Source organism: Phalacrocorax aristotelis, chromosome 18, assembly GCF_949628215.1.
Source record: "Phalacrocorax aristotelis chromosome 18, bGulAri2.1, whole genome shotgun sequence".
NCBI lineage: Eukaryota > Metazoa > Chordata > Aves > Suliformes > Phalacrocoracidae > Phalacrocorax > Phalacrocorax aristotelis.
Window position 1 is genome coordinate 314,225 of NC_134293.1, and position 27,864 is coordinate 342,088.

The 27,864-nt window shown below is 47.8% G+C and overlaps 1 protein-coding gene across 3 annotated transcripts; it reads left to right on the plus strand.

Moving 5' to 3' along the window:
- Nucleotides 1-2,169: 2,169 nt before the first annotated feature.
- TMEM248 (transmembrane protein 248) lies at nt 2,170-18,994 on the plus strand. Of its 3 annotated transcripts, XM_075112895.1 has the most exons (8): nt 2,170-2,417; nt 10,760-10,912; nt 11,410-11,584; nt 12,223-12,508; nt 13,779-13,929; nt 14,703-14,886; nt 15,368-15,511; nt 16,225-18,994. In XM_075112895.1, the coding sequence occupies exons 3-8, from the start codon at nt 11,426-11,428 to the stop codon at nt 16,243-16,245; spliced, it is 945 nt and encodes a 314-aa protein (XP_074968996.1). In that variant the 5' UTR covers nt 2,170-2,417; nt 10,760-10,912; nt 11,410-11,425; the 3' UTR covers nt 16,246-18,994. The 3 variants fall into 3 exon arrangements, with proteins under 3 accessions (XP_074968996.1, XP_074968995.1, XP_074968997.1); XM_075112894.1 differs by lacking the exon at nt 10,760-10,912 and having other exon boundaries at nt 2,171-2,417; XM_075112896.1 differs by lacking the exons at nt 2,170-2,417; nt 10,760-10,912 and adding an exon at nt 2,557-2,678.
- The last annotated feature ends 8,870 nt before the right edge of the window (nt 18,995-27,864 follow it).

A 27,864-nucleotide genomic window follows, 5' to 3' on the forward strand; every position in this document is an offset into this window, starting at 1 on the left:
TGACTATAATTCTGACTGCTCGTGCATTCTCTTGTGTTTTGGGAGATGGAATTCTTAGCCATTCAAGAGCCAGTCTAGGTAACAGTTTATTTTTCTTTGCAGAAAGATCATTGTAGTGATTAAGCACTTAAGGATGGCTTTGCAGGTGCATTTGAACTGAAGTATCTCTTATTCATATGCCATGTTGTTACCAAGCCACTGAAGTGGGAGGTTTTCAGCAAACAAATCCTCCGAATCCCCCAAAAGGCAGGTAAGATGGATTTCCACAGCCCGGGCTTGCTCCTGGCCATAGCGCAGCTCCCACGGGAACTGGCAGTCTGAGCAGAGACTGCTTTAAGGCCCTGTCAGTATTTTATTAGGCAGATGACCTGTCTGTAGGTAGAACAGGTAAATAGTTTTGCCTTGCTTAAGGTAGTTCAGTTGCCGCAGTAATAACTGCAGAGTATCTTTCCGGTGATTAAATTCAGACTGGGCAAGCCATTGTGCCCAAGGTGCTGTGAGGTGCTGCTCACTGAGCTGGGAAGATGCCGTGTTAGTTCTGGGCTCAGCATGAGCTGATGAACCTGCTCGTAAGCTGTGCCAGATCGGCTTGGTCCTTGCTCTAGGATAGTGATGCTCTGGGCCCGCAGCAAGTCTGGGGTAAGATACAGTGAGAGACCCCAGTGATGCAAAAAGTTACGAAATAACGTCTATGGACAAGTTACTTGTGAACCAGAGAGTCTAATTGAAATGCTGTCTTAAGGTGAGTTGGGATACAGGCTGTTGTGCTTTGGTGACTGTCACAGTATCGGAAATCCTTTGGCTTTTCAACAGCCCTCTGCTAGTTCAGCATTGCTGAAAATGAAGACTGTGCAGCTCATTACTAGGAATCAGATCTTAAGCTGTAAACTACTTCTTTGCATGTGAACTACCTATTTATTTTGCTGTAGTAAAGAACCTATTTTACAGAAAGTGTGGGCTAATTAAACTGTACAGCGTCTTTGGTTTCACGTAACTGAATTATGAGATTAAATTGATTCTTCTACCCAGTTATCAATGTTGACAAATTCTGTGGTGTATATTGTCTTGTGGCTGGGTATCTCATGCTTGAGGTAAGGAGGCACAGAGAGATGCTGAATTACATATATAGTGCTATTTAACAGCAATTTGAAAAAGGTTAAAATGGTTGAGGGGGGAGGAAGCCATGTTCCATGTGGTAACTGTACCTTGGAGGCTCGTGTGCTATAGCAGCTGCAGTACAGGACGCTTCATCTAGGAATCCAGGAGGAGATAAGGTGGCCTTTTGCTTCACCTACAGCCACCATCTTTTTGTTGAGAGACGTGTACAGAACCAGGGTGTATGACTTTATCATCCGAGAGGCTTGCCCAGTGTGCATGGGCACTGCTGCTTTCCAAAGGCCAGGCGAGAATGGAGTCGGTCATTAACTAAAGCAAGTAATTCGGCGTGTCCTTAGATGTCTTTGAGGACAGGCTCGTGGCTGACTTGTCTGGTCTTCAGGAATACTGTAGTTTTACCTTCTCCAAGTACCACAGCTATTGCCCATCTTCAGCGTTGCTCTCCTCCCAGCTTGGTCGGCCGTTGGCGAGTGGAGGGCTGGCGTCGCGGCGGGCCTTGCTTGGAACAGCAGCCGATGATGGGGCCACTGGCCGAAGCCTCGCGGGGCCAGTTACCTTCCAGGGGGCTGCGGGCGCCCGGCTGTCCCCCCGCACGCGTCCCCCCGCACCCGTCCCCCCGCACCCGTCCTGTCCCCGCACCCGTCCCCTCGCGGTGTGCAACAGCTGGACGCCTGGACGCGTTCGAGCCCGAATCCCTAGAGCAGGGCCTTCAAAAACTAAACCGAAACAACGTATTTTGGGCAGTTTGTAGAGGAAACGGGGGTGGAGGGAAGAGGGGCTGGGAGCTGTGGGCCACACCTTTGTAACGAGAGCAGGAGCTGGGGCCGCCACAGGCCCCCCCCATCCCCACCCCCTCCCCGCTGCGCCCCGGCCTGAGTCTGCGGCGGGGGGGCGCGGGTGAGCCGCCAGCGCTTCGCGGAGCCGCGGCCGCCCCCCCCGAGCCCCGTCCCCGGTGCGGCGGGGGTCCCGGTGGGGCTGCGGGCGCGGGGCCCCGCCCGCCGCCGGGCCCCGCCCGCGCGCTGCCGCCGCCGCAGCAATCTTGTCCGCCGCGCGCCGCCGTCCGCGCGGCCGGCCGGGGTGAGAGGTCACGGCTGCGTCCCCGGAAGCAGCGGGAGGCGGCGGCGGAGGAGGCGGGTGTCCGGGCAGCGGCGCCGCCGGCGGCCCCCCCCGCAGCCCCCGCCGGGGCAGGAGGATGGTGCAGAGCCCGCCCGCACGGCAGCCCCGCCGCCTCTGAGCCCCGCCGCCGCCGCCGGGCCTCGACCCGCCCGGCCCGGGGGCCTCTTCCCCCGCCTCGGGCGCCGGTAAGGCGGGGATGGGGGCGGGCGGGGCCCGGGCGCGGCGGGTGCGGGTCGCTTTCGGTCGCCGCCGCCCGGGGGCGTCCCGGCGGGGCGCGGCGGCTCCGACGGCGGCCCCGTCTCGGTGGGGGCGGCCGCTCGAGCCCGGCCCCGGTACCGGGGCACAGCGGGGGCTGCCGGGGGCGGCGCGGCCGGCGGGGGCTGCTCCCCGGTAGTTTCCTTCCAGACCTACGTGGCAGGTGACAGGGGCGCGATTCGGCTCGGCCGGTGGGTTTGAGCCTTAGTTTTACCTACATATTGACTTTAAGATTTCCTTTTTTAAAAAGGTTGTTAGCTTGAACTTTGTATGTGTGGCGTCGTATCAGGAGAAAATAGTAAGAAAGAGTAATTCCGGTAGCACTAAATATATTTCCGTTTCAAAACAGCTTCTGAGTAGTGGTTCCTTCACTGGTTTGGTGTTTTTTTGGTTTTTTTTTTTCTATTCTCTATATATCTGTATTTTATCCTCTTCTACTTTTTTGATTTAACTTGTCTAAAGAATTCGTGATGTTCTTAGCACTAACATTTCTGGTGCATCATGCCTAGAACATGGCTGCTAGATATCCAACGCTAAATTTGAGCCGTATGTCTTAACCACTGCTGCGGACACCCTGGGAAGCATTTCTGCCTGGCAAGAGAAAGAACACGTTACAGCTCAGGGTTTTGTTTTTTTCCCCTTTCCCTTTGTTTGCTTTTTAAGGGCTTGTCTTCTCTGGGGAAATCTATCTGCATGGTTAGCTGTAGTGGTATAATTATACGGGTAAATTTGCCCTGCTAGACAAACCTTGGGTCTAGGTGAGAATTCATTAAGGATTATTCTCCCCATCCTCATCAAACTTCTGAGAAGTTTTGCAGCGGGGCGCGTGCGGTGGAGCGGAAGCCGGTCGCTGCTGGGCCCGTCTTCTGTGGTAAATCATCAGTGCGCGTTTATAAACGGTTGAGTTACAGGAAATCCATGCTGATCCTTCTGTTCTCGGCCGCACGTACGAAATGGTTGGAGGCTCACCTGGTGAGCCCCCGCCGCCTCCACCTGCCTGCCTTCCCGCTGCCCTCCGGGGGTGAGCGGAGGGGCAGGGGGCCGCTTTGTAGGCAGCCAGAGCAGAGGTTGTACTGGCTCGTGCTTGCGAGATTTAGTCGCATCAAAGAGGATTAAGACCTTAGTATCTTTGTGACTTTCCGTGATTTGAGGAGTGGCTCAGGGCCGGTGGGACGTGATTCTTCTTTTCTGCTCGAAAGACAAGAGCTTTCAACGCCCCTGGTAAGACAAAGTGGCCCGCGGGGCGTTGGCGGGCACAGACGGAGACCTCGGCGTCCTTCCTGGGAGCCGGAGGCAGGGGCCGGCGCGTCCACCAGCGCCGGCAGGTGCCATACCTCGGGAGCGCGGCTCCCTGGCAGAGCTCCTGCAGCTCTGTCGGCTGTGGTCATCCTTCTTTTTATTAAATAGCATAACTTTTTTTTTTTTTTTTTTTCAGGAATGAAGCTGTTTTATCAAATGAGCCCTAAACTAAGTATTAATGAAACTTGTTGGTGTCAGAATTTTGTTGCTTTTCCCAAATCTGCCCTTGCCAAAAGCACGTCTGTGTTGGGAGTTTCATTTTTTTTGAGAAGGCCATTCTGACCTGTGAATAAAGCTGGTTCACAGGACTCGGGACTCCCGGGTTTTGTTCTGGAAGAAAACGTGTATGTCCCGGCATGTCAGGTTTTGCTAATTATCTATCTGTAGAACAGAGGCTGTACTTACGTACGTGAGCTTGGGCTAAGGAAATCGAAGTCCTATTTCTTTTGACCAGTGGGGATGAAGTAGAGAGACACAGTAATGTTATTGCCATATCCTTGATATTTCAGCTATTGCCCAAGTCCCTTACTTCGGTAATTTTCGCTGCTGTTTGTATTCTCTCTTTCGCTGGCAGCCGCTGGCTGTTTTCCTACTGCTCTCAGACAGCCAGCGTCACCTGCTTTCTACATCCAGAACTCTTATTTTGCCATTTCCACTAAAGCTGCCATTTCCTCAACTTGTCAGTCATCTTCTGCTTGTGATTCAAGCTGTGTATCTGCGCGGCCGTTGCCTTGTTACAAGGCGTTCTCATTACAGACGGGCCGAAGAGCCTTTTTCTGTACGTACACTGCTGAATTCTGTACTGCGCTCCCTAATGGGGAGCCTTAATGAAGTCAACAATTAACCTTCCTAAACTGGTCACTAAACCAGTTTCTGATTAATAAACTGAGGCTTTTCATGCTTCTTGACTAGAGCCTTTCTGTGAACTGCCACTGTTTGGCCGTTGTCAGTGTGGGATATGCAGAATTTGATTTCTCGTGGAACTTGGACAGATCCTGTAAAACTGTGTCACTTTACTGTTGCTTTCTTCTCCCAGGTTCTTGTGTTAATCTGTAGTAACCAGAATAGCATTTTTTTAATACAACTTCAAAGCCCTTAAGTGTAATATTGTATTATATGTTTTACTGTAGTCCCTATGATCTAGATTGAGGTAAGCCCTGTTGTAAGTCTTGACTTTGACTTGCTGAAGCTGGAAGGTTTGACAAATGCCCAAGCCAGAACTCTCGTCTATGCAAGCGTGCTCTTTCCCGTGGCACAGGCTCGCTTGGCAGACAGGGCTGCCTCTTTCAAGTTTGGCAGAAAAATGTCTATTTTCAACCAGAGGTTAGGTTTACTTCCACTTTACAGTAAACTATACAGGGTATGTTTTAAATTGTGTGTTTTTACTTTTTAAGAAGTCAGAATTTGAGGCTCACGAGTGAAATAAGGCTTTCCTCGCATCACTTATGTTTTCTGGCTTGTAACTTTTCCACCCTTTTCTGGTTCTTCAATTTTCTAAAATTCTTAGCATTTTTAAAAAGTATTTGGAACTTCTTTGCATTTGTCTGTTTCTGCAGAAATTTTTCTTTAAGTGATAAGTTAAAATCAACTTTGCTGTTCCGGGAGCATCAGATGACAAACGGACATTTTGAACCACAACACGCGTTTGTTGGGAAGGGCCGTTCAGTATCTGGAAACTTTGCATACGCAGATTGAGTAATGGTTGATCCACATATATTCCTTTCTGCTTTTTAACTCCTCTACTTTATATTGTAAGCTTTCTGTCTTTAACAAGAGTTCTAGTCAGGAACTCACGTGTTTGAAATTCAGCATCAATCCGATCCTTAAAATTTCCTATAACTCTGACCAAATTACTTCCCTTCCTTGGCTTTGTTTTATGGGTAGAACTGAAGTGTTCGCTGTTTATGTAGCTCTTGGGGATGTTGAAATGCTTAATTATGCTTTGAAAAGTGTTTCGGGAGGTGAAAAGAAACATTTCATGCAGGTGTGAAGCATTTTGCTGTGTTCTGTTCTTGCAAGTCCCCGGGCTCTCAGGCTGTCGTTAATAATCTACTTCCTGACTGAGTCCGTTATCGGAATAACACAGGACCCTCCTCTTCAGCAGGTGATGCTCTCGCTCCGTGCTGTACGGTGCCTTCCGCCTGTGCTCTTTGCACGTGCAAAGGGCCAGGCTGTTCCTGCCACACTTTCTGCTCCAGGCTCTAGGAAAATGTTTTGGGTTTGGTGACTCTGTTTTTCATCAGTAAACACATTTATAGGATAACAGAGCTCAGAAAACTGATGAGCCACTGGCTGGTTTGAGCCGACTCTCCGTTGTCTCCCGCTTGGGTGCCTTCTCCTGGAGCAGATGTGTTTGTGCACATCTGGCTGCTGATCTTTTGGGTTAACTTGGTTGCAGTGGATCGAAGGATCCTAGGTGATGTCTTCATCAACTTTCTTCCTCCGCAAGTCTTGATTACTTCTCTCCCTCTACTTTGTGAAGAAGACTGGCATTTACTATGAGTCTGTTTTCGTTTTTAACACTGAAGGACAGGAGGAGGGGAAGAGGATCAGCTAGACGGAAAAAGTGCTCTGCTCTGGAGGAGCCCCGTCCCTTCATTCCTCTGGGAGTCAGCCCTGGCCACCCTTCTGCCGCTGGCAGAGGGTCTAGGCTGTACAGCTTCACCCCACAGGGCCTCGACATGCTTCCTGAAAAGGTTAACTGGAACAGCTGCAGATACTGGCACCTCTTTTTTTCTACAGATATCAGTACGGTAAAGTAAGTTTTCCTATAAAGTTAGTAGGAAACTCCTCTTTTCCTCCTAACTGCATGTTCTATGATAAAAATATTATGTTGTGAAATTCTAACAAAGACTTAAAGGAAAAGACACCACCCTTGATTAGCCTTCCCCAATTCCTGAAAGAAACTGACTGTAAAAGCTCTTGATAGTTTATGTAGTAGAAATTATTGGTTCATTTCAGGGCATAAAAGGGCAGCCTTCTGATGAGTTTAGAAGCTTCTGTTTAATTTTAATTTTTATCCTGTTTTCTTTCCCTTAAAAAAAGGGGGGGGGGGATATGTATAATCATTGCTGCTGCTCTGAGAACCAGCAGAGGCTTTATTTTCAGCTGTAAGATCAGCTGAAGTGACTTTTGCCAGTTCTGTTGATAGGCTAGTGATACTAGATTAGAGATACAGACATGCTTCTTAATTTCTCCTTATAAAGCTTTGACAGACCATTTCAAATATTTTGAACTTTAGTAGGCAGCTTCACAGTTAACACAACTGTGATCTATTTTGCTTTACTCTTTTTGTGGTGTTAGACATCAGGTTTGGTTTGAAGAGAAGGAAACCGAACTGAAGCTATTTTTGGTACCTGCTACTGTTTACTGTTCTTAAATGAGAGGCACTTTAGATTGAGACCAACACCGTTTCTTTGTTTGCATGTTATTTATGGATGGCTTGCTAGGAAGATCACAGTTCAGTTGATTTGTGTTTATGAGTGTTTTTCTGGCACACACCATCATTTTCATTCAGTGTGTTTAACCCTGATGTGACCCGTTTCCTAACCCCCATTGTACCGCTAGTAATGGGGCATCTTTGAAAACCTAACTGATTTATAAATAAGCTGAACTGCACAGTTAAGATTGAACACTACTACGTGCAGTAAGGTATTCAGGCTTAGAAAACATGCGAGGTCTCAATGGAGTGCTGTTGGGGCGGGTCAGCACTGGCCTGCTGCCCTTCTCTTCCGCCCAGTTTTCTTCCGTAAGATATTTCAGTGGTGATTTTTTTATTATTTAAACGCCTCTAAATGTTTTTCTCCTCTGGACTGACTGTCTTACATGCACAACAAGAAAGGGAAATATTTATAAGGTAATTACATTATTTTAAGCTTTCTGGTGGAAAGATGGTAGCTGACATTATGGCAAGATACATGTAAAAATTGTCGGGTGTTTACTTTGATTTCTTTGAAATTCATGTTTTGGTTCTTTTTCCTTTCGGCAACTGTAATTTTACTTCTAATACTTGCTTTATTACAGCACTCATTTTTTTAAATTGTTGTTAGGAATTCATTTCCTTTGATATTAAGCCCCAAAATTGGAATTTAATACTTCTGCTATGACTCATTTCATTGACTTTTTGGTCTTTGCAACAGAATTCAAGATTTTCCTTGTTTGTAATTTATTCTTGAAAAGCTCATAGGTCTATTTCAGAAGTTACCTTTTCTATGCTTTCTCATATACAAATAAGAAGGAATTGAAAGTGTTACTTCTCTGAGGCTGCTGTATGTGGTCTTGAGCTGCTCTGGAGGAAGACTCCCGAAACTGTAGAAGCAGCAGCTATTTCCTCGCTGCTTAGACTGCTACCCAATTCGGTGTGTGCCTGGGGCTCTGATACGCTGACTGCTGTGTATTCCCATCCTTCACTGTTTTTATCTTTTTAACCACATACCAGAATCTGTGGGGTTTGTAGGGCCTGTGTTCAGAGCACAGTATCTCTCCGGCGCTGGCCGAGTGTTGGGCGGTGAGTAAGTGCCCGCACGTGGCATTTGGTCCTGATGCATACACCTCGGTGCCGGGGAGTCGCTCTGGAGCTGGTGGCCAGTGTTCCTGGTGGGGGGTTTTGGTCCTCCAGCTCGCGAGGCTGACTGGAGAGTTTTATTGCACAAGTATTAAAAGGCTCAGCTGGAGCGGAGAGAGGCAGCCAGCGGTTATTAGAGCTGCTTTCTAAATTTTTTATTTAGCTAAAAAGGGAAATCTGATCTCGCTTTCCTGACCTGCCAGGAGGTGGTAGCCATTGGTTTCCTTTTTGAACTGTGTGAAAAAGAAATGAAAGTTTAAATTCTATTGTTGAGGTAATTCATTTACACAGAGGAAGCTGCTGGTTAAAACCAGAGCTGGTAGAGTAGCGCTTGTGTTGTGTTTCTAACGGGTCCTAACGGAAAGGAGGAGTTTAAGTGTGTGGACCATTAACTGAAGGCCTAACATCTCGTGGGAGTATACATTTTGATTTACGTACACTGATCTGTTTCACAAGTTCTTTGATAATTAGTGTTATTTAAGCACTTTATTTCATAAAAAAAAAACAACAAACAGTGTGGAAACCCTCTTCCTGGTTCTGGTTTGCACTAACCGTGCCCAATTGCTATTTTCATGTCAGCTCTAGTGTTGAAATCCACGGTTGTTCCCTTTTCTCTCATAAATGCTCCAAAGGCATATTATGCTTCAGAAATTGCAGCTTATAGCATTTTCTAATTGCCTTCAAAGCTGTTGAGTTATGGGAGCATATTAAGCAACCGGCACTTAAAAGCTGGTGATCTCTTACATAAAAATATTACCCCAAATATTTTTATGTGTATGCTTTTCAGTGCATCCAGTTTTATAGGCGATTTTAGACCCTGTGGTAAACAAGCGTGCTAATGGAGCTGTTGGAAGCCCCTTTAAAAAGGAATCACAGCACTGTATATGCTGTGGGTGACATTCAGCTGTGATTAAATGCTATAATAAAGCCGGCATCTGTGTTGTTACTTTCAAAAGAAAATTCAGAAGGGAACGCTGAATACAACTGTGCTTTTGGTTTATCTTTTTCCATCTCAACATGTGTCTCCAGTGTTTCTACATGGAGTGTTTGGGATTTTTAACAGGGGCTCATTTAAGAAATTTGCTGCCAGTGACCCGATAGGAGGCAGAACGTACCCAAGTGTGGATCGTACCCAGCGTGATCCTTACCAAGACCAGCTCTCCCTTCCCCTCTCGCTCCTGCCTTCTCCTGACAGCTTCACTGGCCTGTTTGGCCGTGGGACAGCTGGTCCTGGACAAAGGTAGAAGGTCTGGTAAGGTGCGCATTTGTCATCTCCTTTTCTTTCCTTTCTCCTTCTCTCCACCTTTTCTCTGCGCCGTGCTGTTCACTCCCAGACACTGCGAAGAGGTGATTGTCACCCAGTCATTCTTGCTGATGAAAAGTCCGTGGCTTTCCTGGTCTTTGCAGAGTGGGTGAAAATTGGTTGATGGTGCAAAATAGTAACCGCAGGACGTGATGTTGTGCTCTGGAGCAGGCCCTGTTTCATCAGACTTGGCCGAGGCGAGCGAGTCGGCGCGTGGGGAGGGGAAAGGGAAGATCAGCATGCACAGCTCCGTGTTGTGGTACTGCCAGGGATCTCTGGGCTGCTCTCCGTCAGCTGAATCTTCCCCTCTCTGGGCAGTTTTGCAGGTTTTGTCAATATTCCTTCTGTTCTGAATAACCGGCGTTTCTGCCAGTAAAACCTTGAGTGTACACAAGGAAGTTGGGATCATTGTACATTGTGGGATCTGAAAAAGGCTCTGTCTGAAAGTTTGTCCTTTGCCCTCCCTTGCTTTCTTTTACACCAGCAGATGAGATCAAAGATTGCTCTCCCCCTCCCTTGCGCTCTTTTTCAAAGCATGTCCCCCTCATCCTCAGACTTACCATGGCTTCAGCCCTGCTACATTGGATTGTAAATGCCGTGTACTTCTGATAAGAGTCAACCAGAATCAGCCAGACCTGCGGGAGCGGGGTCCCTGACTTAATTAAAAGTTATCAGATCTGTGTGAATGCTTACACATTAACCATTGCAGTGCTGGATGCTTTAAATACTAGTCTGGAAGCTTGCCTTTTTAGCTATGAATTTTGGGGATACGCAGCATGTTGCTAGGAACAGTTACCGCTCTTCTAGTTTATTTGGGTTAAAAGCCTTTTCAACAGCATTGTAGTGAAGACAAAAATAAGAGGTTTGCATGAAGTTCCTTCCTTGCAGAGCGTCTGAGGTAGATGCCGCGAGGCTGCCATTTAACGCTGGACTCTATTTGCTTTCCACTGTGAGTGGAGGTGGGGAAGCTGATACAGCAAACTTAGTTTGGGTCTTCTGCTCTGCAAATGAAAATTCAGAAGGGGAGTCAGGCAAAATATTTTGTACAAAACCTAATGATTCAGTATGTTTCCTCGGCGTGTGTAAGGTCGTCTTTTCTTTTACAGACTCCAGCAAAAGTTCCCGAGATCCTGCAGGAATCGAATACGGGAGTCTTCCAGCCTCCACCCTAATGCAGTTGTTTAGGTGTTTCTGACCACAAGATTTTGATGCAGAAGCCTAAAAATGATGTAGGCTGCTTTTCGGATCCCGTTTTGAAGGTCTGGTCCTCTGGGGCCTAGGGATGAGGGAAAGGGGATCTTTAAGGCTTCAGCCTCAGGTTTGAAAGTGTATGCAGGGGTGTATGACCAATGGGGTGCATTACAGCTCAGCCTGCGCCATAATTCGGTGAATTCAGGTATTACCGGAATTAACATGTAGCGTGTATATTCTGCCTAGGTGTGTGGGGAAGGAAAAGAGCTGGTTTTATTGCTCATCAGTGATATCTGATTGTGCTAATAGTTGTCCTCATTCCTTAGAGTCTGTTCCTAGCTGGCGATTTCAGGCGCTGAGGAGGTGAAGCTGAGCATGTTTTGATTTGTGCTTTAAGGCATACCGTGTTCAATGAACAGTACAGAGTCATATAATTGAATCTCTTTTTGGTATATGATTCCATTTTTTGTTGTCAAACTTTTGTCTTAGGTGATCTACCAACCCCCGCCCCGCAACACACACAGCCCAGTGACTCTGTTGTAATTGCAGTACTGTTTGTTTTCAGGTGAACAATCAGAATAATGTTCAACATAAACCTGTTGGAGAACCTGAAGGTTTACATCAGCAGTCGACCTCCGCTTGTGGTCTTTATGATCAGCGTAAGCGCTATGGCAATAGCATTTTTGACACTGGGTTATTTCTTCAAAATCAAGGAGATCAAGTCACCAGAAATGACAGAGGTAGGTACAAAAAGGTCCTGAGCTAAACAGTGGGAATACTCATTTGAAAAACATGCCCAAAGCTAATGAGGTTTTTTTTCCCCCAAGAGCTCTCTCATAGGAGTGCGCAGTGTCTTACCGGGAGATTGTCTTCATTTATACTCGCCTCTAATTTCATATGGGAAGAGGCTATTGGTATGAATGTTTGCGTAGCCTTTTTTTAGTTTGAGGATGAGGCTGAATCATCTGACATGGATCTTCCCTACCACGGCTAGGAGCCTTCCTTTTTCTTATTCTGTTGTGCCAGCTAGCTTGCTCGTGAAACTTCTGGTCTCATCTAGGAGTACTATTCTGTAATGAGGGAAACCTTGCTAGGAGCTGCCCATGCCCTGAGTGTGGTGAGAGCAGACCAAGGCAGTATATTCCTTCTGTGGTTTAGAGGAGGATGTTCTGCTGCTGTGCTGAGCGGCGGTCAGGCAGTGACCGCGACTGAACGCGGTAGCCCTGGTGGCGTTTGTGCTTGCTTTGTGAGCCGTGTAATTTTCATTAAATGGCTTGGAACTGCGGGACGGTATGTATCAAGGTCTGCACTGCTCTAGAGAAGTGCCAGCCAAGAGTTAACTTGCTAATTTGATTGAAATCTTCACATTTGTTTTAAGGACTGGAATACTTTCCTTCTGAGGTTTAATGATTTGGACTTCTGTATATCTGAGAATGAAACCTTAAAGCATCTCATCAACGATACCACAACTCCAGAAAGTACCGTGACGAGTGGACAGGCAAGATCTTCCACACAGTCTCCACAAACTCTTGAGGACTCTGGTCCAATTAACATCTCTGTTATGATCACGTTGACGCTGGACCCACTCAGACCGTTTGGCGGATATTCTCGCAATGTCACACATCTGAGTTCCACAATTTTTGGACACCAAATTGGACTCTCAGGTATGCGAGACTTGACCTTTACAAATATGAATGATAACTATATCATCAAATAAAAACTCATCAGCTTATTATTGGTGAGATAAGTCTTTTGCTTGGAACACCCATGTGTTTCCAGATTTGTGTATTCCTATATAGAGCCCTTTCACTTGTTTGCTAGAAAAACCTTTCCCTGCCTTTAGAATGGAAAAGAACCTGCAGGTTTGCCAACATTAGGCGTTGCAGTTTTAATTGATTAACCTAATGACAACGGGAGGTAATTTTTAAGCCAACAAAATTCCAAGCAGCAAAAGTGTCTACAGTGACTGTCTTCAGTTCTATCTTGATACATCTTCAAGTCCTCAACTCACACTTCAGAGGCATTAATGTATGTACATTAGAGATCAAGTCGCATGCTGTCTGAAAAATAAAAACCAGTTTATCTAAAATGCATACATGAATAAGCTTTAATATTGCAAACAACAAATAAGATGGTTACAATTTCTGTGGTGTGAAGAGACTGATCTGCTACGTGGCTGCCCTGACAATGAGTTTTGACAGGAGATTGTAGAAAATTAATAGAAATTGATAATAGAACCTCACTGAATTTTAGCTTTTAGCCAGGGTTGTGCTTTATAATAATGCCTAAAGGTGTCTTGAACTCCAGAGACCTGTGAAGAGACGTTTGCCGTAGCTGTAAATCTGTGTTACTGTATTTCATGTTGTTGTTTTGTTGCTGCTTTAAGAGCTATCAAATGCAAGTTCCATTTCCAGTAGCCCGCGTTTATTTTCAGTATGAATATATCCGCACGGAGTTAACGTACACTGCTTAATCTGCAGTTCGATATCTGCTAGCACGTTTTGTCTGGATGGGTATCTCCAGTTTGAAAAGTAAGTGTCAGAAAAAGCAAATGTGGAGCAGAGTCTTTGGGAGGAGAAAGGCTAAAGATCTGTGATTTTACTTTCTAATAAAGTTCTCTGGACGTGCATGACTTCACTGACAAATAGTGAGCTTTTAATTTCCGAAAGGAGCCTAATGACCCCACTTCTTCTGGGGGCAGGAGAGATTAGAAGGATTAGCAGCTGGGGTTTTTGTATTTTTGGTTTGGTTTGTTTCAGTTTTAACTTTCTTTTTGCTCTCTTTGTTGATAGTAAAGATCCTGGGTGACTTCAAAGGTACGGATTCAGGGTTATGGGCGCCGCCTTAGTCCTTTGCGCGTTGTCTTTATCCTAGTGATTGTTGCTCAGATACTTTTGTGAATGAAAAGCAGCTTTCCTTCTCTCTTTCTCAAAGGCAGAGAATCACATGAGGAGATAAATATTACATTCACCCTGCCGGCTGCCTGGAATTCAGATGACTGCGTTCTTCATGGCCACTGCGAGCAGGTTGTGTTCACAACCTGCATGACCGTGACAGCAGCCAGCAATGTGTTTCCCGTCACAGTGTAAGTGCATTTGAAACACTCCTTCATAGATTGGTTACTGGGTGATTAATTCCTCAGCTGGTTCCCTGAGGTTTTTATTTCCTGATGAACGTGGAAATCATGTACGTGCCAGCCTTCCCCCACAGTAAAAACCCTGTCTTGAGGCTTAAGACTTCTGCTCTCCTTTATCAACACTAGATTTTTCTGTGGATGTTTTGAACTATAGCCCCTACCTGCCTTTCAACATGCTACCTGTGATTTAAACTTCACAAGGAACAAAAGAATCTGTGAATGTTTAAGGAACATACCATATAATTTAGTTTCACTATCTTGTGGGAGAGCTAAGGCGTGGCTCTAAGGTTCTTGTCCCCTTCCCTGCTGAGAGATCCGCGTAAGCCGAATGCTGCTTTGCTACCATACCCCAGCAGGTACAGACCTTTCATCAGAACAGCTCCCCTTTGTCTTCTCTGGACTCGCTGCCACTATTCACCGTACCCTGGAGAACCACCAGAGAGATTCACATGACTGTGTGAAGCCTTATGATTAAGCTGTGGGTTGTTGACTTACTGGAACAACATGGAGTTAAATTCTAATCTTAGTATAGGAATCATATGGGTTTTTAAACACCCTTTTAGTTAAGTTTTGGTTTTTTGTTCTGGTTTTGCAAGGTCCAAAAATAAAACTGTGCTTTATGCTGCTGTTGAGAAGACTGGGCTTGACTCTCTTCTAAAAGTTAGCCTTGCTGAACATGGCAAATAGCAATTGGGGAGCTAATTATTTCTGTTTTTCTGCAGTCAGCCACCACATTGTGTTCCTGAAACCTACAGCAATGCTACGCTTTGGTACAAGATCTTTACCACAGCACGGGACTCTAATACAAAATATGCACAAGATTATAACCCCTTCTGGTGTTACAAAGGAGCAATCGGAAAAGTGTATCACGCTTTAAATCCCAAACTAACTGTCATAGTTCCAGATGTAAGTGCCACGGTGGTTTTGTATGTTACGTTGAATGGATGCTTAGCTCTGTTTTCATTGAATATAGTTCTTTTCACGTCCTAAAATAGTCATATTCAGTGCTGGTTTATTGTGTAGCACAGGGCTGAGACAGCTGGGTATGCTTTACCCCTGGCGGGCATGATGGTCTTCATGGAATCTCCATGCGCCTCACAGCTTCTGATAACTAACGTTTATATGTTGAAATCATTTGACCAAAGACACTGCCAGTATATGGGAGGAGGTCTCTAGTACAGGTTTTTAACATGAGGAACGTTTTGGCTCTTTATGTGCCACAGTTAGGAATCTTTCGTTACTATTATTTTCATTACTAAGCCAGCTGCGCAAGGGGGAGAAAGCTGATTCATTAAGTAATTTCTGTGCTGATCTGATAATTATTGCTTTAAAATAAAATGCCAACTGCTGGTGCATTGTCGGTAAATGGTTTTAATTCTCTGTGCAGGACGATCGCTCTCTAATAAACCTGCATCTCATGCATACCAGTTACTTTCTTTTTGTGATGGTGATTACAATGTTCTGCTATGCAGTTATTAAAGGCAGACCAAGTAAACTGAGGCAAAGCAATACAGAATTCTGCTCTGAAAAGGTGAGTCTGTGTAATAACAAAGTGTTGACTCTGATAAGAAAACACAGAAAACCTTTTTTACGTAGTACAGACTGTTTTTTCTTATCTCTGGAGATACAGATTTAATTCCTTTTCAGAGAGAGGTGGGGGTCTCATTGTGAGCAGTACAGATGGGTGCTACAAAATACATATACGTGCTTTGCAGAAGCGGATTGTTGCAGTTCAGTAACTGCTGTAACGCAGCTCTTCTGCCGTAATTCTGAAGTTACCTGCACCATTTTGTACGAAGCATTGAGTAGTTTTATTTATCTTTTATCACGACGGACTGACAACTTAGAATAAAACATGATACGTAATGCTAATGGGTGTTAATCGGAGTTAAATTAGAACAATGACAAAGCTATTGAAACAGTCATTATTCAGTACTGCTTTGGAGACCTGCACTTTGCTTGAAGCATTGAATATGAATATATTTAATTGTGAAGTAGGAAGCTAATGTTGGCACCTTTTGATCATAATGATATTTTGTAGTATAAGCTGGTTTGGGGGTTTTTTTTAATTGGTTATGCTAAGTACAAAACACCTTCAGACTTGCTTTGACTTCCTTTCCAAATCAGACTTCTCAAGGTTCTTTGAAAAGGCAGGGACAGATATGCCAGCTGCATGGAGATAAGTAATATCACTGTTACGGGATTAAGAATTTGACTTTTAATTAAATGTTTTCTTTTGTTTAGGTTGCTTTGTCAGAAGCATAATCCATCCTCTCCTTTTACTGAGAATGACTGAGAACCGTAATCATTGCCTGCTGAACCCAGAATGGGTCTTAACACTCTGTGAATACATTATCTTGCAATGTTGGTTTATTCCAACCAAAGACATTTCAAGTGCCTGTAATTGATTTGTACATATTTATAAAAGTATATTCAGAATAGGTCAGATGATGCACTTGTTCCGCATCGTAGTGCGGCCGGAAACTTCCAGTCTTTACCTGTGGACATAGCCGAATGTTCGTGTAGATACGTTTAGCGATATGGCTACACATAGTCAGAGCAAGATATTTTTGTCTAGCTGCATCTGGGCAGGTTAAGATGCCTTCGCAAGTGTCTCAAACAAACCAACAGGTCTTTGTTTTTTGCCCAATGGTATGTACAGTGTGTTTGAAACAGTATGCACCTTTGATATAATACTGCATTTCCAAAGCCACCAATCTACTACATTTAATTAAATGTGTATTTGTGTGGCCTAATACTTTCTTCCATTTGCTCCTTGCTTGCAAGAAAAGATATCAACATTTTAGATTTTTTTTTTTTTAAAGAGAAATACATATTCACATTTTAATAGTGCTGTATTTAGGACAAACTTGTGCTTTTATTCATAGTAAAAAAATTAAGAAGTGAAGTCCCATTTTAAAATGTTTCTTATTGAAAAGTGCTAAGTTGGGTTTGGTTTTGGTTGGGCTCCCCCCCCCCCCCCCCATTTGGCTCGCTGAATGCCAGAGAATCGGTCAGCAGAGACCACCTGGGACGCGGCCCCCTTGGCCTCCAGTCCGCAGCCCTCCAACCAGGACTGTGCGTCTGTGCTGCAGAGCAGCTTTCTGTAAACCTTTTTTTTTTCTAGAAAGTGAAACTTGATAAAAAGATCTGTTGTATTAACGGTCTGGGGCTCTGCACAGCCGTGGGCCAGCGCAGATGATGAAAGGAAAAGAAATGCCATAGTCTGTAAGAGAGCTTCGCTTTGGGGTGCCGCGTCCCTCTCCGAAGGGCAGCTGGAAGTGACACCTCTGTCGGCTTCGTCCGATTTCCATTTAACGCTGCCCACTCGGGAACATGGCAAGGAGAGAACTAGAGCTGTTGTGGTTGAGGTCAAAGAAACCACACAGTAAAAGTCACGCTGTTCTCTGTGTCCATTAAATCAGAGGTTTTATTCTGAGCGTTTCTCCCTTTACCGTCTGGCTTTTGCTGCTTCTGGCTTCTTACTGAGCAGCCTCCTTAATTATCAGGAGTTGGGATTTTCCTGCAGACGTTTCCACCACTGCTTTTAAGATCTCACTGGTTGCCTTAATTGACCTTTTGTCTAGTCTTTCAGCTTTCTTGTCACGTAGTATAACTGCAGCTCTGCATACACACGTGCTCGCACGCGCTCACGCACACACACACAAAAGCTTTTTTCCCCGCTCCTTTCGCTCTAACCTACACAAAAGAAGAAACCCAAGTTAAAATCTCATGGTCTCAATTATGCTGGCATAAGATTCTTGCTGTATTACCCGTAGACACCGTTGAATGGCACCCGCTGGTCTGTAGGCCTGTATGTGTGGGACTTCAGTAAGTTCACGAGTCTTCAGAGCGTTTGAAGCAAAACAGTCACGCTTTTCTTGAGAACATGTTTCCTTTATAAAATTTTAGTTACTTCAATGGTGTTAACTAACATGCATTTTTCTCCAGGGATGTTAAGGCAAAGCTTTAGAGATGGCCTAGCTGATGCCTAGGGATAAAATGAAGCTTCCAGTTTTCTCCTGATGCTGCTATGGGCTAATACTGCTTCACTGAAACGAATCAGTGAGGTCAAAACAGGTAGATGGCTTCTCATGAAACTGTCCGAGCTGTTCCTAATTCACACACACCCATCCTTCTGCATTAATACTGACTTCTAGAGTTGCCTGCCAGGGTGGCTTGAACTGGGGACCAAAGGCAGGAATAGGAAATGGACTGGGGTGGTGTGGCAAATTCTGGAAAGACCTAGAAAACACCCAACGTAATGCAACTCCTTTAAAGAAGCAAAGCCGAGTCCTTTCTGTTTCAGGAAATTAAAACTCTAACTCCAGGTGTTCTGGCTGGAATTTGGTCTGTTGGGGAAACCAGAACTTTTTTTAAATCTGGTTTCACTGTTTGGAAATCAGAGGAGCCTGCTTTGCAGCCTGTCACCCGCCCTGCTGAACTACCCAGAGAACCTAAGATTGCAACCCACAAATGCAAAAGGGAAAATGTGAGACTTGGGTTTTTTGCCCATAGTTTGTCCCTTTGCACTCCCGTGTTGCAGCGGAGAGGTAAGGGTGTCCATCAGGTTGAAATGCTGCAATACTGAGGAATTTCGGACTGTTCCTAGGCACAACGTACAAAAGTTAAATGCAGACAAACCGAAGAGTAAAAACTTAATATTAAAGTTCAGATCATATTGATCTTTCCTTTTTTTGTTTTCTTTTTCTTTTTAACTATGACTTGAATCAGTTTTGATTCTATTTGTACGTGTTTTCTTGTTCTTAGAAAGCTGCCGTTTTCTTTTGCATTTTTCTTTGGCATTACACAGAAAATCTGAGCCTTGGTTTTCAACCCTCTGCAGGTGATTGTAGGGTTAAGATGGCTTTTCTGTTTCGTTTTGTTCTTACATTTCACTTGTCTTGTTGCATGATGGTTAATAGCTGATTTGGTAATGACATTTCTCTCCTAGATTAATTTTGTGTTTGTAAGATGTGCATATTGCTTTGCAGAATAAAAACTATGAAGTTTATTCCGTTGTCTTTATTTCTACTGCCCGGTTGCGGTGGAGGTTTCATAAATCACCTGTGTTGTACGGACCGTCGGAGGAGGTTGGTAGCGGAAGTTCATAATAGACTGGATTTTCAAGCCCTTTGTGGTACCTGTGGTGCAGTGAGCGCCCGACCTAGACCTTTGTGTCACGGGGTGGGGAATGTAGCTGGTGCCCGCCACAACACCTGCGGAATTTGTGACCTAGGTCCGTCTCTCCTGTTGCTGTTCCTTGGTGACCATCACGCCTTCCACTGCCTCCTGGCTGCAGGTGCGGTGTAACTGACGGGGCTGCCCCGTGAGGAGACGCCGACTGCTCCAGGGTGGCTCCAGGTGCCTGGAGATGGCGGGAGGACGCGGAGAGACGGCTGTTGAAACCAAGATAAGGTGACTTGTTAAATTCTAGCTCCAGTTACTGGGCAGCTGGAACAAGTGGCACCTGCTTGAGAAAGTAGGAAAACCGCTTCGTTTTGCTCTTGGAAGCTTGTTAAAAGCTCAGCAGTGTGCATTTGACAAGTACCGGAAGGCCAGCCTGCCGTGCTTCCCTGAAGGACGGGGTTCAAAGCATCCAAGTGGTGCCTGCTCAGATCTGGTGGCAAATGGGAGCGCTGCTTAAAGGCAAATCTGTGACATCGCTTTATGACTTTTGGTGGGGGGAGGGACTCTGAGAATCAGTAGAAAAAAGTGATTTTAATAGAAGGGTTTTTACAGTTCCCTCTAGGAGACCTGGCTAGGTCTGAAGCGTCTGCCCTGAGCGAGCATTAATGCCCTGGGTTAGCACAGTCTCAACCTCGAGCGCGTCTGTCACTATCTTAGCAAAGCAGCTGCCTGGCCGCCACTGAACACTGTCCCTCCGCCAGCAAAGAGGAAGAGGAAGGCAGCCGGACACGTATTCACTTGTTTTCTGTTAAACAAACTCCCTTTCATAACTCGAGCAGCCCCTATTTGGCAAGCACACAGCTTTGGTCAGTGAGTTTTATAGAAGTGCAACTTCCTTGAAGAAAATCCTGTTTTCATAGTTCTTGCTGTGTAGAGTTACGTTTGAGTAAACTTACCGGAGGATCTGTGGTGAGTTCCCACTGGGGAAAGAGTACTTTGCAGGTGAATGTGATTGGATTAATTTTGTTGTAAAGTAAAAGGTGAGCAGCCTGCTGCCTGGGACATTTCCCAGGCCTCTTACATAGGGAAAGTCTTGCTGTAACTTGGTGCCATACCTTAGGTCAGGTTCTTTGAAGGACCCCCCCCCGGCTCAATAGTATGAGCAGCTGAAATCTAGGTGTTAGGAGCAGATAGTGCAATGGGGGCAGGGTGGGGGGGTGGGCTGTTTTGCTGGTATAGCAGGACGTTTCTAGGTGCTGGAAAGTTGGAAGGGTGGGGCGAGCAGAAGGGATTCCTTTGATAACACTGTAGTCAGGCTGTTTGCTCACAAGGATGATGTTTGTTAACAAACTAAAATAAGGGCAATGAAAAATTATATAAAGCTTGCTCATCTGGAAAAAATGCAGGCGCTGTGTTTGCAGTCAGATTACATCTAACATTAGCAGGCTGCTACAGACTGGGATGAGAAGTACCATCTGCCATCAGCGATGGTATTCCTTCGATCAGGTGCTTTGTGCCAAATGTTTTGGCATTACAGGAAAATACTGCTGAAAATGAGGAACAGCATGTGTCTTCTCACAGCAGCACCTTCTTTCTGCGAGCAAATTTCTTTAACCTTTTTAAAATAGTTTCAAATAAATGTTCTCAGAAGCTCGCGTGAATGAGTATCCTGGCAGCTGCTGAAATCTGCATTGTCAATTCTCCTTTTCCCTCCAGCTCTAAACAAAATTTTGCTAGTGGTGAATTGCCTGGCAGAGTGAGAAAATAAAGCTGTAGCTAAAGGTAGAAAACCATGTATGTGTTAAACTCTTGTGACCTGTTCAGCTGCTGTGAACCAGCTAACTCGGAGACTTTCAGACTTGTGATTTCTGAGCCCTGCAGCCGTACTCCTGGGAGGTCCCGGGGAAGCCGTGCTCACGAAGGTTCCCTTGTGGCATCTGGCTTTTGCCAACTTTTCAGAGGTAGCCTTGGGACTGACCTTGAGGGGTCTGTTAGCCCTGGGTTGGGAACAGCTCGGCTAAATAGCAGCAACGCCGAGAAGCAAGGTCAAGCTTGCTGGATTTGGCTCTTCCTTCAGCCCTGGCGCTGAGTGGTGCCCCTGTGCCTCAGTGCACTGCACCGGCGCTCAGGAGACCTGGGTCCCTTGCTGTGCCTTGCTGGGTGGCTTGGGCTGCCTGCTTTGTGTTTGTGGGTCTCAGCTTCTCCTTTGTAAAGGGCTTTTACAGCTCCGCTAAGTGCTATGACCTTTACTGATAGAAAGTTCTACCCTTGGCTAGAAACTGCATCCGACTGGCCGTGCTGCTACGGGGGGAGGGTATGTCTTCGCCTGCAAGGCTTCCTAGCAGAACAAATACTCCCTATTTACCTTTTGAAGGTGTTTCTTTACAGGATGTTAAAAGAGTGGGGACCCAAGTATGGATTTCCTTGTGCTATTTCTATTGTTAGCTCCTCGCAACATGATTCTTGCACCTTGAAAATAAATAACAACGTAAGATTTAATCTGTAGCTACAAAGAAGAGTTGGGCAATCCATAGACCAGCTTTTTCATAGGCCTTATTAATGTTTGTGAAGAAAACATTTCACATTATCATTTATCCTTCAAAAAGATCCCTTCTGGTAAGGACCCCTATCTTCCAGCAAGAGGGGGCTTCACGGCGAGGAGGATGGCAATATCCTCCCTATGGTCTTGCTGTAAATCACGCCATGCAGTTGTTTTGTCTGCGGGGAAAGGCCGGGAGACTGGGAGCAGCTCAGGTAACTGAGTGACTGAAAAATGTGGGTAAACCCATTATATCCTCGTACCCATTTCACCCCAGAGCCCCATATAAGCAAAATTGTCATCTTCTAGCAAGCACAAATGGGTAAGAAACCTGGTTTTGTGGCCTGCAGATGGGACCGTGGCTGTGTGCAACTCCAGCAACACTCACCACAGCTCAACGCCCCAGGGATGATTTTCACCCCAGAGCTTAATTCTCTTTCCCCTGGTGTCTTGCCCTCTCCTGCCTTTGGCAGCAGTGTTTGCTGAGCCCCGGGGGCTGCGCTGCTGCCTGCTCTGGTGCAGAGGGTCCCAGAGTAACGAGGGCGAGCACTCTCCTGCGTGCCGCGAGGGAACTGGTCCGGTTTTGCTCCGGCACGTAGCTAGAGCCGGGTAGGCGAGGCCCCGGGAGCTGGAGGGGGCTGTGAGATGGGCCTGGTGTTACCCACAGGAGATGCCGATCACCGCTGATTGCTCCTCAGCTGGGCAGTGGGAGGCTGTGATTGAGCTGGGGCAGCCACCGCCTGGCACTCCCTGCGGCTCCCCGGCCAGCGGGGGGACTTCGCTCCCCAGGGGACCCCGGAGAGGCTTTTCGGGCAGTACATTGATGGTTTGGGTGTGATAGAAGTAACTGCTTGGAAGTGAACAGGTAGCACTGGAGCTACTGGATTCCTCTGGCCCTGGTGAGTGCGTGCCTGCCTGCCTGCCTGCCTGCCTGCCGGGGGGGGGGGGGGGGGGGGCTGCAGGGGCGTCTCCAGCGGTGCCTTTGCTGTTGCAGGGCGAAACTGGGCTTCAGCATGAGCTAAAAGGGGCTTTAGGAGTGGGCTAAGGGCTCCCTACGGGGCTCAGAGCAATGGGGGCAGATGAATGAGCCCCTGACTTTTGAGGCTCACCCTCCCGAAAAGCTGGTTGTGTTCATTACAGCTCAGGGAGGGAGCAAACAGCTTAAAAATGAAAATTTCCAAGGAAATCCTCGGTGAGATCAGACCTAGCGTAGGTGCCCTGAGAGAGCCTAGAAACAAGGAGAAACCAAGAGCTGACCTGGGTCAGGAAAAGAAGCCCGAACCTCCTGCAAGCAAATAATTTGAAGCACTGAGAGAAACGGAAAACGGCTAGCTGGGGCGGGGGGCTGCACCCGAACGGGGCTCTGCGGGTGGGCAGGAGGCCGAGAGCAAGGCGGGAGCCGCTCCCAGGCTGACGGCCGGGACAGCTTTGGGGGGCTCGGCTCCCCCCGCCGAGCGCCACTAGGTGGTGGCAAGAGCTCGGCCTTACGCCGGCTTTGCTGGGCCGGAACGGGTAAGGCGCGCACCCCGAGGCTGGGCGTCTGTCCGCGGCTGGGAGCGGGCGTTTGTCCTGCGAGCGCGCGGGGCGTCGGACACACGGACGCCTTTCTGCTCCTGACCCTGCGGGGAAGGGGCAGGAAGGGGAAAATCAACTCCGGCAGAGCTACGCGGGGAATCGGCCGCAGAGCAAGGGTGTACGTGTCCCGAGTCCCGCTCAGCGCACGCAGGCTGGAGGGGGCTGCGTGTCTGTCTGTCCGTCCGTGCTGCCACCCTACCTGCTCGGAACAGAGCCCCTTGGGGACTCGGGTCAGCAGAAAGGGCTCGTGGCTCTGCCTGGAGCTATAAGGGCCCTTTTCTCAATTAAAGGCTCCGGCACAGGGACCCGGCAGCCCTCCTGGGGTGTCTGTGACCCCAAAGGGAGGTGGGAGCACCCCTTGCTGGGACTGCTGGGGAGTCGGGGTCTGCATCCGTCGGGTGTTGTGGCTGCGTCTCCTGAACACACGTAAGGCGCAATAGCACGAAGGTGGGCTTCTTCCCTCCTTCCCCTAATAAATATTGCCTTGTCAGATGTTGTGAACCTTAAATAGGGACCTAAAATAGGGGGGATTTATTTATGAAGGGATGTTTCAACAGCAGCAGTTCTCCCGCCCTTTCCCCTGGTGTTCCCAGGTGGTCTCTTGGTTCGTGTGCTCCTTTGGACTTGGTCGGTGCCCAGGTTTTGTGCAGTGAGCTCAGCTGTAGGAGCAAAGGTGGGGATTGACTTCATCTATAGCTTCCAGTCGAGGCTGTGGCCCTTGGCGTCTCCTCTTCCACCAGACCCAGCCAAGGTGCTGCTGGGGAAAGGGAGAGCTGTGAGATCTCCCCATGGGAGAGGTGATCCCAGCCAGTGCACGGAGAGGCGCTGGGTTTAGGGAGGCTTTGGGTGCCAGCCGGGAGCATGCCCATGCTGCTACCCTACTGCAGCCCTGCTCTCCACCACGTCCCCTGGCTGCCCCCGGGCATAGCAGGAGACCACGCCGTGCCAAAACACCTCCTACCTGACAAACTGCCTTGGCTCTTTGTCTCCATCTGTATTTGCAATAAACAACACACCAGCCTTAGCATTCGCTTAGCAGTAGGTGTGTGGTATCCCCTGAGCAGCATCCGAGGCCATGGATGCTCTTTTAATTAGAAACAAACCTTCCATGCAACAGGGCATGTAGTGTTCCTAGGACTGCTTTGTAGGGCTTTTAGACTGGCTCAAAGCTGGTCCTACAAACTGGTGCTCACTCCAGGTGAGTGTCGGAGAGAAGTAGTGCCTTCATACCTTCAGTGCAGCAAAGACAGCCCGATACTTTGGCTCAGTTCTGTTTTCACAGGTCCTTCCATGTCTGCAGTTACTTGGGGAAAGTTGGAGAATTGGTTCATTTTTCCTTGGTTTTGCTCCGAGGTAGAGAAAAGGAACAGCAGGAAATTTGCAAGGAATAAACTGGACTTGTGGATCTCCCCTGCTGAAGCCCAGCCTGGTGAGCGGAAGGCTTACTGAGCAAAGGTCAACGCAATTAGACGAGCCTGTTCCTGCTATCGATTAAGGGGGGTATTGCAGAGGCTTTTTCCTTTCTCTGTTGTGACCGTCATGAACCTCAGCCCCCCAGGTCTGGTGTTAGTGCTGGCTAACAAGCACAGGGTCTGTCCTAATTCAGAATTCATATCAACAGTGATATCTGGAGGAGAGGTGATGTTTCCAGGAAGATGGATCAAACTCTTGCTGGCAGTAAGACATTAGTATCTCTTGACCAGGACCCAGCTCCTGTGCCTAACTTTGCTCTGAAGGCTACAGGAATTAGGGACTTAATTGTTCTTTGGAGGATTTGAGCTTTCCTCCATCTCCCATTTTAAATAAAGCCACAGTCCCTGTGTTTCCCGGCCATGGCAGATGAGGGAACTCCCTTCTCCCACCGCTTTGGATCTTGCTTGAATGAAGATGCTGTGTGCTGGGTTCCCGCTGGCTGGTAGCGAGTGAGGCAAACTCCTGGCAAAGCATGCTGCACTCAGTGCTCTGGGAGCACAGCCTGCTTGTAATTATTTATGACATTCCATTGTGCATGAATAAAATGGTTTGTAGGAATACAGGAAGCCCTCATCGCTGGAGATCTCCCAGCAGCACCCGCCCCGGGCATGCCGCTCGCACTGGGATGCTCTGCCAGAGCACCATGGTCTGCCTCGTGCCAACACAGCCTTTCTGCAGGGGTTGCTGCCTCCCCAGCATTTTGTGTGCAGAAGGGGCGTAGACCAAAACAGAGCAGTTTTCCAGCAGAAAAGCTCCCTCCATCAACTGGTTGCCTGGGCATGACTGTACATGCGCAAAACAAACAAGTGACTGTAGCGCGGGGGGAAGCCGTACCCTGGCACACAAGGTGGCGTCGTCTTCTCAAAGCCCGGGCACAGCTGGAGGCTGGCATGGACCCTGGTGTCAATTAAGGCAGCTTGAAAGCTGCTGTGTTTGAGCTGACTGGCTGGAGGAAGGAGTCCCCTGGCATCCAGGGCTTGTTGGAGCCCAGTGCTGCCGGGACTTGCTCAGCTGGGATAGCTGAATACACCAGAGCAGACAATGGCCCCCGGGAATGATCACCCCGACAAAGTCAAAATACTTAGAGAAGCACTTCCCGGTAGCTGAGAACTGGGATCTGAGCAGATCTGCTGAAAACTGGAGGGCTAAGCATGAGCGTGCACTGATAACACAGCCTCGGGTCGATGTGCCAGCTACTGCAGCGTCAAGATCTCCCCTCAAGCCGGGAGTTATCCGAGACATCGCAGCAGCAGACAGAGCTAAATCTGAGCTGAAGTCCATAGCTGTCCAATGACGAAGGCCAGGCTGCCACTCCCGGCTGGGATGGGGAGGAGGCGGTGATGCTGCCGATTACATCCCTGCTGCCGAGGGCGAGGGGCTTCTCCCGTTACCTGCCGTCTGCTGCTGTCTTCTCCACCAAACTCTTGCAAGCCTTAAGTCCCTTGAGGCTATCTGGTGCCGCGCTGATCTGGCTGCCATGTGAATATCTTCACCATGAGATTAGAGCTGAGCGGTTTTTACACAGGCGAGGGGAGCATTAGCCTGTGGGGTCTGACCAGGGTGGGAACAGATCTGGCAAAGGTTTTCTTAAGGGCATGAACTGCTGCATATGAACAGGGTTGGTGTTTAAGTTCACAGGCAACAGAAACTTGCTGAAATGAACCTTTCTGGTAGTGTTGGATCCTTCCAGGTTTGTCACATGCTTTGAGCAGCAGCAGGTGACCTCAGAAACCTCAGTGACTTCAGAGCCACCGCTCCCTCTGTGCTGGTGAGACGGGGGTGCACTCGCGCCGCCACGTTTTTGTTTGCTGCTGTGCTTAGGGCAAGATGGTAGCGTGCTTTCCACTGAGAGCATCTCTCAGGGGATCTTCAAAGAGCATCTCTCTGGGTACGGGCATGGCCTGGAGGAGCTTTTAGCGCTGAGACAGCTCTGCTGTGGTGTGACAGAGGAGGCTGGTAAATGGAGCAGGAGCTGCTAGAGGTGCTCTCTCTGAGTCCCATGGTGTGACTTCAGGAGGGCCAAAAGCTTGTGACTCTTGCAGATAGCACAATGTGTCTTCTATTTTTGGCCAAGTTTCCCGAGAGCAGCTTGCAAATGTTCACGTTGTTGGAAGCGCGAAGTCTCCAGGAGCTGCCGTATCTGTATGGGACAGCCCAGGGGAGCCATCGGCTTTCTGCTGGAGACGTGCTGGTAACGCTGCTGCCTGTTCTTCCTGGCCTTATTTCATGTGACGCATGGCTTTGCCCATAAGCATGCCATTGATGCAAAACCAGGTGGTACCTTGCTGACAAAAGATTCTGGGAAGCGTCCCTCCCTGCTGCCCTCTCTGCGGGGAGAGCGAGCTCTGGGCGTTGTTCTGCTCGTTTCCCCCAAATAGGTCGCTTCCAGCCACAAGTGTCTGGGTTTTTTGCTGTTGCCCGTGAGTGAGCCCATTCCTGGAAACGGGAAACCCTCCACCAAACTGACTGTCCATCCATCACATCACCCAGGCTTCTCCATGCCGAGCATTAGTAGGGGTTGCTTTTACTTCTGGCAAATGAAAGTGTTTGGTTTTGTTTGTTATTCGTTTGATTTAACCTGCTGGGAGAAGATGCCAAGGATGCGTTAGTTTAATTTCTTGGGCTCCCAGAGGTGCTGAAGCCAGAGGGTGAATCACTAACCCGTTCCACGTGGGAAGGCAGGGATCTGCGTCGTGCCAGCGCAGGCGCCTGTAAATGGGGGGAGGGCGTTTCTGAGCTGACGTACAGAGACAGCAAAGCGATCGATTTATTTTCTACCAAAGCCACAATGGAGAAGAACCCCCTTGGCAGCACCAGAAAGATCATTTAAGCCAGAAATCTCTTTGATGTCTCTGGCTGGTTTGGGGGTCTGTGTTTGGGGCGTCTTGCCTTGCTTATCCAGGGCCGCTGTTAGCAGCGGGGAGAGCTGCTGGTGCGTGGGTCCCTCCTGCACACGGACGGTGGGAAGTGCTGTGTGTCAGGTGGGTGTAGGCAGGTTCACTGGGTTAATTTTGGGTTTTTGGGGTGGTTTGGGGGCTGTCATAGCTTTGACACGTGCTGATACGGAGCACCCAAGTCAGGAAACCCTGCTGTGATGCAGGGTTGGACCAAGCTGATTTCTAAGTTGCAGGCAGCTCCGTGCTCTCGGTGGGTGGAAGCTCCGCTGG